The 16,635-nt window shown below is 37.8% G+C and overlaps 1 protein-coding gene across 1 annotated transcript; it reads right to left on the bottom strand.

The window, feature by feature from the left end:
• Nucleotides 1-1,431: 1,431 nt before the first annotated feature.
• Nucleotides 1,432-6,695, bottom strand: LOC135841427 (uncharacterized). Its single transcript, XM_065358374.1, has 2 exons — nt 6,385-6,695; nt 1,432-4,338 (listed from the first exon to the last, which is right to left on the bottom strand). Coding segments are annotated over exons 1-2 (1,905 nt in total). The 5' UTR covers nt 6,386-6,695; the 3' UTR covers nt 1,432-2,434.
• Between the last annotated feature and the right edge of the window lie 9,940 nt (nt 6,696-16,635).

Here is a 16,635-nt window from a genome sequence, read left to right as displayed (position 1 = left end):
CTAATTCTGGGCATGTACTCTCTGTAGTACTGAAACATGCCCAAGAATTGCTGGAGGCTTTTTACGTCTTTTGGAAGCTCAAAATTCAGTATAGGCTCGATTTTTTCGGGATCCACCTGGACTCCCTCATCAGAGAAAATCATTCCAAGGTATTTAATTTTACGACGACACCACTGCGTTTTTCGAAGATTGAGTGTCATTCCAGCAGCTTTTACTTTTTCTAGGAATATTCGAATGTGTTCAAGGTGTTCTTCAATTGTTCTTGAATATGTAATAACATCATCGACGTATACACCTGTGAAATCTTCACATCCACGAAGTACTAATCGTAATGCATATACGAATGCTGCAAGACTGTCTTCAGTACCAAATCCCACAACGGTCATGACGAAAGGAATACCGTCAATGATGAATGATAACACGCATTGTTGGTCTTCAGCAAGTTTGATTTGTAGGAATCCATTGTTGAAATCGAAAATCGTGAAGTATTTCATATCCTTGAACTTCATACGCATGTGGTTAATATTCGGAGGTTCAGTCGAATGTCTCAAAATAAATTCATTCAAAGGACGACCATCTAGGCAAATACGCACTTTACCGCCACCTTTATCGACAAAAACGAGACCTAATTTGTAAGGAGATTGACGTTCTACTACCTTACCCTCTTTTTTCCACTTTCTTATAATTTCGGCTACACCATCTTCATATCTATGTGGAATTGGTCGAGTTTTACACCATACTTTATGAGGTGGTGGCAATTTATTACCAACGAATGCAAATCTATGTTCGTAACAATTGCATAATCCTATCCTATTCTCAAAAGGCTCACAATTGTTATAGATATGTTTACGCAACGTACCTTTATGTTTAGTTGAGAGCTCGGTGCCTTCAACTGCTTCTTCTATTTTGTACTGCAATTCTGTCTCGATAACGTAAGCTGGATTCTCACTGATCGAAAATATTTCTTCAGGTTTCATCAATGTAATGAACTGGACCTCTTTGAGTGGCTTCTGTTTAGGATCTTTGTTTAACTCAAAATTAGCTGGATTTTTGTCAGCATCCTTGTAAGGAATTTTAAACGTTCTATTTTGCATAATCGTAACATTCGGATCCGTGACTTCGACGTAATTACCAGCGGTATGGATTACCATTTCAAATTCGCTCATTAAATTTCTGCCAATAATTAAGGGAGTATTCAGATCTTTCACAACGAATACTTGGATATTGTAAACTCCCTTTTGTGGCTTTTGGCATGGAAAACTCATCGGTACGTATGCCATTTTGTTGATTTTCGGATGAGATTTCGTAGCAGCCAAAGAGAATTTTTGTCCCATCCCTTCAGCTCGAACTTCGCTTTTCCTCAATTCCGGGTACTCAGCTACTATACATTCGAATACGTTTTCATTCATCAGTACATGGGAGCATCCATTGTCAAGTAATGCATCTACATCGATTTTGCCAAACTGGACAGTAATTTTCGGCGACACGTCTTTGTTTTTATACTCGATCTCGATAGGATTTAATACATCGATTATGCTATCATTCAAATTGAATGAGACTGGCTGGTCACTTTTTCCATAAGTTCCATCGAGTAAATTATCGCGTTCTTTTGATTCTTTGTCTCTTTTCGGAAATAAATTTACTTTGCAATATTTCTTGAAAAAGCTACACATTTCGTAATGCAGTTTGCTAAGTTCATAATATTTCCATTTTGCATAACCAGGTAATTTCGAACTCGATTTTCCGATATCATATAATTCTCCTTTAGGTTCATATAGAATTTTGCCTTCAGCGACATATTTGAACCATTTATTTTCAGAAGGAACCAGTTCATTTCTTTTAACAAATGGTGAAAAAGCGTTCCAAAAAAGACATTTTTCTTGATTTCGAGTTGTGAAATAAATTGTTTTATTTATTTCCTCAAGAACATCCCAATAATCTTTTGTTGGTGTAGGAAAATTTATCGGAGGAATCAACACTAATACGATGTTTGGTATTTGATAATAATCTCTAAGCTTCGATACAAGTTTATTCAATTCATTCTGGAACATTGAACTGTCAAATTTCTTGAAAATCGATTCTTGCAAACCCAGATGAACTAAAGCGTGATCAGTTCCAAAAGGAATATCGAATGTTTTTTCTTCAAGCAATTCATTAGCTCTTTTCGCCGTTAAAGAATCACCAACTAACAAGTATTCTTCTTCTTCCTTTGCGATGTTGGTATTTTCGTGGAATCGTAAAAATTTGAACATTTGTTGACTGCCAATATATAATACACCTCCATTAAAAAGAAATACTTTTTCTTTTTTAGGTATCTCTGGAACAACTGGAGGTATCACTGGAGTGTCTTTTTTGTTAATAATCGCAGCCTGATGAGAAGAGGTCGACTTTGATCGATCTGAGGTAGCACCGCGACCGTTGGTGTTACCTAATTCTAGTTTAAATCATCGATCGATATTTCAATTTCATTACATTCGAATTCTTCGTCGAAATTTGGAGGATTTTTGACATCGTAATCTTTGATATTTTTATTTGCATCGACGTAACAAACTGAAACTCCTTCTTCTTTCATATCGATTTCATTAACACTGCCAACTGCTTTGAATCGAGCTTTTCCATCACGATCAGTACGCTTAAAAATTTGACCTTTATCAAATTTCTCAAAAGGATTAAATTTCTTTGATCGATTATCACTAGAACTACTAGTTCTATTCGAGCTACTCGATCTTGAATCGTCATTAGTTGAAGATGATGAGCCAGATTTTTTCATCTTACCAATTAATGGTTTTACAGCTTGGTGGTAATATATAGAAGCGTCCATATCTTTTTTATTTGATATTCCACCATCTTCCATTTCACGAATTTCTTCGATAATGTCTTCAATAGTATCACTGGCCGTGCATTCTTTAAAAATTTCGCGATACTCTGGTCCAATTTTAGTCAACAAAACTTGTACGATCCATTTGGCTGTGACTGAGGTATTCCACCTCATTCTTCTCAACCAAAATGTAGAAAAGTCGACGACACTTTGTTGAGGTTTCTTCTTGTCTTTCTCGAAATTTCGGATATCTCGTTGATGATTGGTGATTGTTGAGAATTGCTTTACTAACTTTATAGCATTCTCGTGCCATGGACCGTCAAATTTTATGGCTTTTTTGTAATTCAATAATTCAGCGTGTGACAAGAAATAATCGAGTGCTAGATTATACTCCTTGTTTGTTCGTACAAGTTGGCGAATTTCATTCTCGAACTCAATTAGAAATTCTTCAACAGTTCTATGATCATCTGAAGCTTTCCAAGGAGTAACTCGAGCTCCTTCACAAATCACTTTAATCGATTTGTTACTAGCTGAATTATCAGTACTCGAAAATTCCACTTCGTCAATGATTAATAATGATCTCGAACCAGGAATACCAATCTCAAACTCTTCTTGTTTGACGTTCAAATTAAAATTCCGTTGTGGAATTGTAATACAAGTTGGTTGTGGAACAAAATCTCGACCTCCTGCTGAACTTCGATTTGGTTTGTTATGTATAGCAAATTGTATAGCTACAGATTCAGACATTCTTTCATTCGTTATTTCTAAAGCATCAATTAATTGTGCAGCAGTCACATTATTCGAATTCTGTGATGTTCCTGCTTCATCAGCACCGGGTAGTAATGATAATCGTTTACGATTAATCTCTTCTAACTCCTTTTGTCTTTGTTTTAATCGAGCGTTTTCAGCAATCACTGCTTCGTATTCTTGCTGAGTATGAGACATTTCTGCTGATTGATATAACTCGTCGAATACTTCGTTATCTTCCGGTGGAATCTCGACTGGAATTCGTATCACGTCACTACTCGTAGAATCGTGCGTTTTTTGCGAGTGTGGACGAAATTTCGATTTGGTTTCTTTATTGGATTTGGTTTCTTTATAGAAACCTACTGGAAGTTTCATTGGTCGCAATTCACGTTCGGGGAAAAATATTTTGGCTCGTCGACGTTCTTTCTTCTCAGCTGGATTTAAATCGAGTTGTTCCGAAGAAGTCGATAAAGATGATGAATTCGAAATTGTTCGAGCTCGATGATATTTTAGATAACCGTCGGAAGATTCAGGATTGTAAACAGTTTCGTTGAACTGGTCTCGAAAACCACTTAATTCTTTATCAATCGAACTATCTGCTTCGTTGGATGTAGTCGTAGTATCGATTTTGTCGTTTGGACTAATAGACAACTCGAGTACAAAACTATCAGATATCGAATACTGGAGAACTGCAGGGTCAGTATAATGAATACTAACAGACGGAGATTTCGAATCTTCGTTGATCTGGATCACAGGCTCTTCTTCGTTATTCACTATGGAGAATAATCAGTAAGTACAAACTCGAGCGTTTACACCGACTTGTTCTGGGCAGTATTTTCCTAACTATCTCTAAAATCCCTAACTGAACTATTTCCCTACTTCAATCAAGGCGATGGTCTAACACAAATATTTTAAAGCTAAAACTAACCTAAATTGTCCAAAAACACCTTACGTTGCATGAAACATTCCGAAAGGGATTCATTACCACGTCAGGCGCCAGGTTACATTTTACATAACCAATTTTGGCAAGTAAAATGCTTTTGGACAATTACACAACACAATAATAGTATAGAAAAATCAAGTTCAAACGTTTTCTAAATCTTTACCTCTACAAACGCCATGATAATTGTAAAACGGTAACAATTCCCACGTATACGACAGGATAGGTTGATGGAAAATAATCGAATTCGACACAATTTCGAGAAATACTCGAACCACACTTCACTTCATTAAAAGCGAAAATTCAATTAATGATTTACTCTCAAAAGTTCGAAATCGATCGCAAATACATTACTCGAATTAAATTTCAAATCAAAATCAAAAAACCGCATAAAATTCAAAACAAATTGCACGCAAACGCAAATACATACGAAGACGAGATGTTTACATTACAAAGGCAAGACAAATACTTAGTCGTAAAACTCAATGTTACGATCGTTGGAGACTAGACAGATAAGAAATACAAAATGGCGATCTAATACAATAGGGAAACTAAATTTGTACGATTCTGAGAATTTAGTCAACACGATGTTGATTCCTCTATACTCATATTTTTTTTTTTTTTTTTTTTTTTTCGATGAATTTTATTAGAAAAACATAAACTTAATGCTAAGGCGTATTTCTTATACTCGGGTACTCGAAAATACGCGGGAGAGGGGAATTTAATTTCGTGGCCTTTACCAAAATCCTTCCTAGCCGAGGCTATACAAAGTAAAGTATTTAAAACTACATGTATGAGCGTGTTTTATTATACGTAGTAAATGATGATCGTTTTCTGGTACTTTGTCGATGAGGTACAGATGATTCAAATTATACGTGTCGTTATCTGGTTTGATTCTGGTACTCGAATGCTGGTACTTTACAAAGTTGGTACAACGAAAAGACTTGTATAATTATCGTTGCTTTCTACTTGATGTTAAATACACTCTCTCACAAACTAGTTCCCTAAGTAGATAGGTACCTACCTATTCAGTACCTATCCACATGCGGACCGTACTTTACTATCAGGCGAGAGTGTCTCACAATGGAATATAGATAACGCGAGTTATAATTCTATCATCGGCCATATTTTATTACTCGAAACCTATCTTCATGCCTACATTTTGAACACATGTTCGAAGATGAATTTTGACACAAAAATATCGAAAATTTGAATTTTTTTTTTTTTTTTTTTTATAGAATTAATTAATACCTATTAAACACACTAAGCCCTAGCCCCACGTTGGGCGCCAAATTAATTTATGTGATATAGATTGATTTGTAAATAGGAAAATTTTTTGGACTAGGGAACGTAAGTGAGTAGAAATAGGTATAGGAATTTTACTGTTGAGATAAATGGGGTGAGTTTGTATAGGAAATGATAACCTACCTATATCAACATAAATTAATGCTCTAATTAAATGGAGATAGCTTTCGAGTAATCTCAAACCAAAACAGGGGAATATATCTATTTACAAGGTAGACAGAGTCTACCATCATAAACCATTTTCGGACAATGTCCTAGTTTTATCTAACTCAAATTAGTAATTAAAAATTACGTACATTTTAATTCCAGAGGAATAAAATGAGATGGTTACATATTGAAATCTTTCACTAGATTATCTAATTTGAAAACTAGGCGAAATAAATCCTTAACTGGATTATCTAAATTGCAAGCTTAATAAAAAACCATCTCCTTGATTATCTAATTAATAAGTTGCGACTACAATTCTTAGCTGAATTATATAGTAGCCTAGTTTGAGAAAGCCCTAAATACTGCCCGGAACTATGGCATGAGGAGTTACCTCAGCCTAGCCGGTTTGCTCGAATTAAGAACTTACTCCATTTGATGCATACTCAGGAACTAAAGTTGAAAATATATCATTTGAAATAATTCGAACTCGCGTATCGAAATATTACACCATTTAATAATTGAAAATAGAATGTTCAATAATTACATTATCAAAAAGATAAAAAATATTCGAACGAACACGTTCATATACTCGAATTACCGAAAACATACTGACGTTAGGTAGGTAAGTACCTAACGTCATAAGTTATCAATTTTCCCACCTATGATTTTAACCTTGAAGAGGATCATCGAATTTATGCCAGTACAATTGCCTAACTATTTCTATTTAGGCATCCTTACATGACAAGGTGAAGTCACCCAGTCGAGCCAAGAGACGCTCGAGCTTGCGGCAAATGCGAGTGAGTTTGAGGAGCAGCCTGAATCGAGACCACCACTACCGAATGTACCGGCACCTGAGCAGCCGCCGCCCCCGAGCCCAGAGCGAGTTCTCCAAGACCAGCAGCCTGGTCTAGCGCAGTTAACGCCGTGCGAACGGGCGCAGCGCGCCTTTCAAGAACGAGAGCGCGAGTTTAGACGAAACATGGAAATAGCGTTGCGACATCACGACCGAGAAGCCGCTAGAGTACGTGAAGGAAGAATGGATCTCGGACCGATAGAAGATTATTTCGAGCCGCTGGAAAATTGCCCGCCGCCACCAGCGCCAGTATGGCTGATGGCCGAGTTTCGGTACGAGCCGCGCGGCGAGAGATACGTTCGAGGTATGTTTTTCCCGGTCACGCGCGACACGATTCAACAGTCGATGCAGAGCCGAGGAATTTTGATCAACAATGAGTTAACAGTACGAGATGACTTGTATTATCAGAGAGACGGCGGGGCTTGGATTTTGGGTCGCGTATACCGTGGAGGCGCTACGTATTACGTAATAAACTCGTTCGTCATCATCGGAGACGCTCTCGCGCATGCGGTGGTAAGTGAGGTGATCTACCAAAACGTAGCGGCGAGAAGAGCTTGGAGCGTACATCCGCTTGCGGGCTCGCGAATCCCGACTACCACCATGTGCAGAAACTTACGGAGTTTGATCCAACGGGCACCGCAGCGAGTAGTCATGTCAGCAGGACAGTTTTGTATGGAGTCGCAAACGTTCGAAGTCGTAACTGAGAGAATCCTCGAATTGTGGCGCGCGCTACATCGGTGGGGCACGCGACACATCTTGATGGTGCCTCCGCTGACGTGGCCGCACTGTCCGGAAATACGTGTCCGGTTGCGGGATTTCCTACGGCAGGGACCGACGAGAGCGGAGTTCGATGGCAGATACATATATATGGAGGCGTTAGAAGAAACGATCGAGAGATGTCCTCCAGCGACGTTCCGGGGTGAGACGCTGTATCTAAACGAGCACCAAGCGTCGGAGGCCTTAGTGAGGATATTTGAATATGCAATGGTCGAGCGGAGATGGGGATACGGTCAGTTTCCGCGGGAGCAGGCTCCGCCGCGTCCAGTGGAGCAGCTCCAAGCAAACCAACTTCAATGTATCGAGGAGATGTTGAGGCAAGACCGTGCAGCCTTGGCGGCACATGAACGAAGAAGTGTCCGCGAGCAACTGGAACGAGAAGTACACGAGCGAGAGCTGATTGAGAGAGTGCAGCGCCAGATGAGACATCTTCCTGGCGCCGATCGTCAATTACTGCCCGAGCGAGCCGCGCAGTTGGTCAACGAGGCGAATCGACAGATGCCTGAGCCGCCGCAGCAGCCGCAAGCTGGACCAAGTCGCCAGCAGCCGGCGCAAGAAGGAAGACAGTTACAGGTGGCTATACCACGAGCACCTGGGTTGGCCGGATTCGGGCGAGGTCGCGGCAGGCTGGCGGAGAGACGCGAGCGAATGTGATTGGAGGTGGAGGAAGAAAGACAAAACCCTCAGAACGAACAGAACCAGAATGATGGCAGAGAAGCACGCTAAAATGCGGTGAGAATTTTTCGAAGAGTCGCCTCTGTCTATTTAGTTTTGTTTTCTCAGTGTAAAATTGGTCTTGCGCGTGATTCATCGCGGTATTACGAGTAGTGAACGAAAGTGGTTCCTAAAGTTGTAAATTTTTTTTTCTCCCGATGTTGTATTTTTATTTTTTCTCGATTGTGGTCTCAATTTTTTCTATGATTATTGTTGTTTATTTTCTGATGTAATTTTTTACGAGTAAGCTCCTCGAGGAAAAGAGAATTTTTCGAGTAGAGCAGTGTTTTTGTATTTTTTTTTTATACTATTGTTTTGTTGTTTTTTGTTTTTTTACCATTTGCCAAATTAAAAGATGAAGTTTTGTTTATTGAATTTTGAGGCGTGCTAATAAGTAGAGTATGCCGAAATGTAAATAAGTGTGAATTTTTGTGTGAATTTGTGCAGGCAAATGAGTAGTTTAGTTTACGAAAGCAATGTTTTTTGTGAATTGTTTTTTGGAATTAATTAAGATCATTGAGTAGCCAAATATACGAGGCGAAATTAGTTATTTTCTGTGATAAAAATAAAAACTTACGTGTTGAAGTGAACTGTTTTTATTTCGCGAATATGCCACTTGAGAACTTGAGTATTGAAGTACGAATCTTGAGTAGCTCAGAACAGCTGAGAGATACCTATGAAAAGAGAAACGAAATTACAAAGTACAAAGTTTTTCTTTAATTTGAGTAAAAAAGAGTAAAAATATTACGTCCCGTGATAGGTATCGATGAGCAGCTTCAAGTAATCGTATGAGCAACTGGAAGTAATCACGTGAGTAGCTGGAATTGAGACGTTTAAACTGGTCCAGACGTGTTGAGTGCCAGCACCTGTGAAAAGAATGAAGAGTTAGCATTCTGAGGTAAATTATGAGTAGAAATATGAGTAGTTACCTGAGTCTGGCTCCAGTGAGAAGAATTCCAGCGAGAATCTGAAACATAAAGCAGAAAAAGAGCAAGATTAGTGAGAAGCTCACCTGAGTAGTGCCACAGGTTCCAGTTCAGATTAATGAAGCATTCCAGAGCTCCAGACAAGATTCCAATCCAAGGATGGTGTATAATTAAGATTAACATGGTAATGTAATTAGATTATGATTTCATGTAAACATGTGTAGATATGTTAATCTTAAGTTCGCGTATTGTTACAAGATTCTGCACGAGTAGCCGGATAGGGTCTGATAGGGTCTTAGGACGAGTAGGCCACATCTGTACTACGAGGCGGGGCAGGGGGAGCCCAAGTACTCTACGAGACGCTGAGTAGGCCTCTTTTAGGCTGCGTATCCAGACGGGCCCCCGAGCTATACCCAGCCGGGGCATTATGTAGAGGGTACTTGGGACTCCATGTTACCACTCTACAGTGGTAATTTGATGCCCAGGCAGGCGGCAACACTGCAACCGGTACAGCGCTATCTGGTGTACTGGTTCAGTGGAGACGACGGCCGAGATTGCCGAAGCGAGCCGCCTTGCAGTTTCCTTTTATCTTCTTATGAGTAGTAATGAGCTTTTAACGCTGGCTCATGCCATCTCTGTATAGGAAACGCCTCTATAGACAGCAGAATCTTGCAAGTTATTGCACTGTATTAGTATTAGTCGTAGCAACGCTAGTGCATCTGTACATCAAATAAGAGACACGAATATATCCGTTTATCTGTATGTGAGTGTTGATTATTGATTTACGACGAGTTGTGGAGAGTAGTAGTTGGGTAGACTGAGATAGGTATTTATACCTTGTGGGTTCAGTGTTCTATACGAACTGGGTTGTTTTAGGGTTAAGGTACCAGGTGGCATAAGTAAGACTTTTCCCCTGAACCATAAGAACCCCCTGTTTTACCCTAACACTAGTTTGACCGAATTTCTTTCCAGAGAGTTTACAAATGAAAGATGAACAGATAATGTTTTTCCTTTTCGAGTTAATTCATTTTGGTTCTACGCGGAGTTCGATTAGGTAATTAAAAAAAAATAAATGTTATTTTAAAGGATAGCTTTTTCGATCCAAATGTTACCAGTTACCACCTTGAGTGATGATGGAAAGCAAACATTTAGAATAGATTTACCACAGCAGCATCATGCAGCACATCCAGTTATGATATATTTCATTCTAACGTCTTAGATTACTAATGACGATAAGTGGTTGGAAGACTGAGATAAGATGCGGTATGCAAACTGCTATTCACCGCAGTCGCATTCGTTAAAAACTGCCATAGTTTTAGGTACCCACAAGCATAGAAGACGAAGAGAGGTGTTAACGCGAAAACAGACAACTCTTCCGAATGTTGCGAGAGATGCTGGTTGATGAAGCATAAGGCGCACGACGACCGACGTGATTTGTGACAGATTTTTTTCTCATTTTTACCACCTTGCACTTTACCTACGAATGCTATTGCTGATAGTAAAATAACCAAGTAGTGGGATCGTCTGGTCCGGGTCTGGTGTCGCATGGATCATACGCTGGCTTCCTGCCCGTAAGCCATCACACGGCGACGTGCCATTCCATTGCCCACTCCCTAGGGACAAATTATTGTACATATCTCCGCCTGTTACACCATCGCGCATCGCATCGGTTCGCGGCGCGCCGCACCGCGCCGTTCAAAAATATAATTTATTTACGTCGTTTTTAATAACACATTTGCCTGTTGACTTTTTCATTTGTTGCCACCTTGTGTCTACCGCAGATTTTTTACCTACTTGTTCTAATCCCACTTCCGTTCGCTCCTGAAATGCGCGAAATTTCGCTGCGATGATTTATCTATTCGTTGAAAGCTCACACGGTACGAGAATTCTGGATTTACGAGGTGAAAATTCGGCTGATGAGAGAGATATGGGATGAGGATCATGTGCAATTGTGTTGCAAGTCATGTTAATGTTGAGTGTAGTTGACTTGACATTGGACAACATCCACCCTCCCAACCTCCACACCGCGTAAAAATTTACAAAAATGGAAAAAGTAGGTGATGAGGAAAGTACTCTAAAACAATGAAAAAATACAGGGCAATTCTTTCGAAGAGCAGCCTTGAAAAAATTATTGGCAAAATTGAATCCCAAAAAAAAAAATTGGAAATTTAGTTTGAGGTTTTCTGGTGAATTTTTCATGACTGCTTCTTGAAATCATTTCTCTGTTTTTTCACTTTTTCAAGTCATTTTTCTCCTCGAAACATTGATGATTTGATTCATCACGTACCGCAAAATATACCTAATGGTACTGAAAAAAACAAGTTGCCATTTCATCGCCTACTTTATAAATTTTGTGAATTTTTCTGCAGATGGAGTGGGTGGTGGGGGGGGGATTCTTTAACGTCGACGTCCACAACATCAATATGAATTCACCAGAGGATGGAAGCCCATAGGAGAGTTCCCGAAAAATATCTATTTCGAAAATAGCAAAGTGAGAGTCATTTGATTTTTGAATCAGTTGAGCAATTTTTTGGGTAGTTTTGGAAAATTTTAAACCTAGAATTACGACCTTCATCTTCCATTTGGAGAGCAGAAATTTTTTTAGAAAATACCACATGAGGGCCATATGCTTTAGTGAAAAAATTAGAAAAATTGGCTTTTTTTCATTAGGGGGGGGGGGGGGGATAACAAAAGGTTTTGGGAGACCTCAAAAGACTAGAAAAAATTTTGTTTTGGATCCCTAACTTGAACCATATTTTTAAGAGGGTTTCAAGTTTTCAAATTTACACTGAAAATCAAAAAAAAATTTGTGTTAATTGATCAGTTGATCACATTTGTACATTTAGTTACTCGTGCTTACAATAAGAATAAAACCGTTTTTGAAATCTTTTCATTATTTTAAAGTATTTCACACAATTTCTGAATAGGTTCAAAATCGTATCATTTTCACAAGTCCTGCAAAACTCTTGAAAAGCTGAAAAAAAATTTTAAAACAATTTTGTTTCCTCCAAAAGTTATGGATGATCAATTAACAAAAATGATATATTTTTTTTCAAAAAATCATTTTTTAAATTTTCAATTCAAATTTTAAAATTTTAAAGCCCTGTACAAAAGTGATGGTTCAAGTTTGGACTCCAAAATTTTTCCTACAGTCTTTTAGAGTTTCCCTCACAGTTTTTTATCGAAAACCCACCCTTTAGAACCGACCAGAATCAATTCTGAATAATAAATTTATTACGTATTTGCGCACAATGCATAAGGAAACACCTTCTGAGTTGAAAAATGTAGGATTGTAGACAGTTACAACTTTAATACCCCCCTCCCCTCCTTCTGAAATAAAATGAAAAATTTTCGATTTTTCTCAAAAAATAGAATTTTGTGGGGGTATATACATAGTATAATTCTTGAAATGTCGACGTCGTCTAGATCTTCTCCGTCCTCGCCTGAGCCTAAATATTTAGAAAAACAGTCAAATTTGAAGGATACTTACTCCGCTGAAAATCATCAACAGGGCTCGTACAATTTCTCCCCTCTCCAAATAAAGTAACTTTGGTTACTATGTAGATAAGCTTAAAATAGTTACCTATCAAAAAAATGACAGAACAGCATGAAAAAAATTTAATGTACCTACCTAGATAAAAATGACCCAAGAAACAGAACATTTCAATGAAACTTTTTGATGCAAAATTTTGGCAACAAAACAAAAATGTTTGCAATTTCTGGTAAAAAAAAAAAAAAAAAAAAAAAAAAAAACGGCAAATAAAACAGACTTTGGCAATCTTAGCAAAAAGGAAACCCCCATTTGGAAATTATTGACAAAAAAACTTCTCGCCACCCCCCCCCCAAAAAAAGTAATTTTGGTGATCAGAAAATCGCAAAAAAAATAAGTCTACCAAAAAAATTGACAGAACATGAAAGACAAATTTAATCTGGAGAAAAATGACTGAAGAAATAGAACATTTCAATGTAACTTTTTGGAAATTTTTGGCAGCGAAGTGGCGAAGTGAGAATTTTTGACAAAAACCCCGATTTATGCGTAAAGCCAAACTTTGACAATTTCAGCAAAAATTTGTAAAATTTTTTGGAAATTATTGGCAAAAAAGTGACACTTTTTTCATATCCTGTGATCCCTGCCACATTGGGCATCCATCAGCGGCTTTGACTAAAATCACTATCGACTATTCCACTGCAGCTCAACTTTCTGCTTCATCAAATGATTTTCCTTGCTGGAAGGTCGGACGCCTTAAATCTCTTCAGCCTGCGTGTATCTCTCGAATTGTCCAAAAGTTGGATGGCGCTGGGGTTGCAGAGGTTGTGAAGTGTGCTCTCATGATGTTCAGCATGCCATGCAGATCTCCTCCACGACATAACTCATTTTTAGGTCCTCATGGAGGTCGACATTTCATTCAAACCAATATGCCCCACCCATCATTCTTATGATTATGTTCTGACATTGTTGTATTATCAGTATATTTGATTTTGAGGCACTGCCCCAAAGAGCGATACTATAGAGCCACATAGGTCTGATTATTGCCAGGTATAAAAGGTGTTTGTTCTCAAGACTTAGCCTCGATTTATGCCCTATGAGCCAGTATTAATTCTCGCATTTTTTCTTTTATCTGGAGCTTTTTTGCACGAATGTGTTGACTTCAATTCAGTCTCGAATCCAAATGCATGTCAAGATATTTTGAGGAGTTCGAGTAGGGCACAATTGCATCGTTAATACTAATCAGCAAGTAAGAATGAGTGCGGAGAGAGAAATCAATGTGTACAGATTTCTCACAATTTGCAGCAATTTTCCATGTCCACATCCACTGGGTGATTCTGTTGACTGCTACTTGAAGCAAAGTAATTGCCTCTTTGTGATCATCGTTTACTGCAAGTACATCCTTTTTCATCGGCAAATAGAGCAGCTACTATTCCATCTGCTACTGGAATGTCAGCTGTAAAGAGGAGATAAAGGACAGGAGATAAAACTCCTCCCTGTGGAACACTGGGCTCACAGCCTCTCCAGGAGGACAGAGCTATCTCCCTGGGTCACACAAAACATGGAGATTTTCAATGTACTAAGAGCGGATAATGTCATAGTACTTGTTGTTCAGCCATTTACAAATTTTATGCTTGAAGCACTGGTGCCAAACTCTGTCGAATGCTTGAGAAACGTCCATGAATACTCCTGCACAGAATTTAGATTGTTTTTTTGTTGTTTTTTTTTTTTTGCAAAAAGCAGGACTTTGTGGTACCCACCTTCCTAATTATTGACAAAAGGTATATTTTTTGAAATTTTGGTTAAAAAAGTGAGAATTTTGAATAGACAGTGAGATATTTTGGAATTTCCTCCAATGCGGCAATGACCATTAGGTAGCGATTTTTCTAAATTGCAAATATTTTGTCCATTTTTGAAAATAGCATGGCAAAAACCAAGACTTTGACAATTATAGCAAAAAGCAAAACCTTCAGTGAGGTAATTAGGGGGAAGAGGCAAAAATAATACGTAAGTACCTATATTTTTGTAGTCTCGCTTTTTTACCAGAAATTGTCTCAAAGTCCTTCCTTTTCTAAAACTGTCCAAGAGTAGGTACCTAAGCCTCTATTTTTTTATCTAAACTTATTAATGGCCAAAACACTTCTTTTTGTAATGTTCTATTTTTAAGTGATTCCTTTGCATTAAAATTTCTTGCTTGCGTTTTGTCACTTTTTTGAATTGATTTTTTTGAGTTCTTAAATTAGGTACTCTAGTTACCTACCTTTTTTTGTAAAAAATATACAGGTACAAAAAATTTAAATGTGTAATTTGAATTTGACAAATGACTTTGACAATAAAAAACAATAATGCAACAGCACTTGAAGACGTCATAACAAAAAGGGGTGTATATGGCACATATGTCCTTTTTGAGACGAATCCATATTGTTATTCTTCAGACCTTCCTCTATCATATGAGATCACCCCCACTTCACAAAGTCGAAAAACCAGTGAGATATCGCCATTTTAAAACTGTGAAGTCGATTAAAAATTTACTTTTTCAGAGATAATGGGTTACTCATGGTCGATTTCGTGTTGTCAACCATTATTTACCTGGTTTAAATCCAAAAATTTGCTCAAAAACATTTTTGAATCAATAAAAAAAAAATTGACCAAAAAAACTTGTCTTTTTTGTTTTTTTTTTTCTCTACTCAACATAGCGATCTTTTTTCAGAGATAATGGGTTACTCATGGTCGATTTTGTGTTATAAACCATTATTTACCTGGTTTAAATCCAAAAATTTGCTCAAAAACATTTTTAAATCAAAAAAAAAAATTGGCCAATTTTTCGCTTCAAAAAGGACATATGTATAATTCGAAATGTTTGAGCGCACCGCTAACACACAATTTCCTCCAGACTGATGATGCATAGCATTTCATATAGTTAGATAGTGGGAAAATAAGATAAAATCGTCACCATGTTCAAATATGCACATTTCTAAACTTCACAAGCACTCAAACTTTCAAACAGTTTTTTCTCAAAACACAACTTTCACACATATGTCCTTTTTGCTATGACGTCTTCACTTATTTTTTCAGGAAAATCAAACGTCTAGATTGATTTCATCGTGTATTTAATTTTGTGTAGAATCAAGAAATGTAATGTGAATTTCGAATCAAAAACATTAGACACCGTATTTTTTGAGAGCCTTAAGTAAACATTTACTCATCAAGTTCATATACTTAAATATGTGACTTAAACAGACAGACGTAAAACCTCCATCTACAGCAAAGGCGCAACTCAAGAAATGCTGATCCTTTAACGAAAAAGCAATTAATTTAAAGCGGAAAAGATCGTTCGAGAGCGAATAATTAACGCCTTTCTTATACAAATGTGTCATATTCAACCCCTCCGCGCACTTTTCTATTTTCGTTTAATCCGAGACGACTTGCAGTCAGAGGAGGAAAAAAAATAGCGCCGGGAACGTTTCGAGGATAATTAAGTTAATGAAAAAAGACGCCGTTCGAGTAGATGAAGCGTAAATTTAAATGCAATCCCTCCTTAAAATTCTAGCACATTTTACGTCTGTCGGCTACCATCCAACGGTATGTAATATGTCAACTATTCGTTTGGTGTTTTTAAAGAGGTGTCATCGCGATGCCAAATGCTCTCTTAACCTTATGGTGTATGGCTATGGCAGGCTACTATACGAGAAACTATGTGACAGTGTACGTATAGATAATGCTAGCTGGCGGCGACTACCATAACTTTAACGTTTATCATATTTATCAACTGTTTATTAAAAAATTAACGATCTTCGAGAAAGATGTTAATGCGTTCGCTCGTTATTTAAATGACCGTTATTATATAATAATTAAATGTTGAAGAAATTTTTAGGTAGGTACTTAAGTGTATCGTCGTCGATGAATTTTGGTTAAAACGTT

This window comes from Planococcus citri, chromosome 3 (assembly GCF_950023065.1).
Source record: "Planococcus citri chromosome 3, ihPlaCitr1.1, whole genome shotgun sequence".
Classification (NCBI taxonomy): Eukaryota; Metazoa; Arthropoda; class Insecta; order Hemiptera; family Pseudococcidae; genus Planococcus; species Planococcus citri.
Note: the sequence above shows the minus strand (reverse complement) of the source record. Positions and strands in the feature narration are given on the sequence as shown.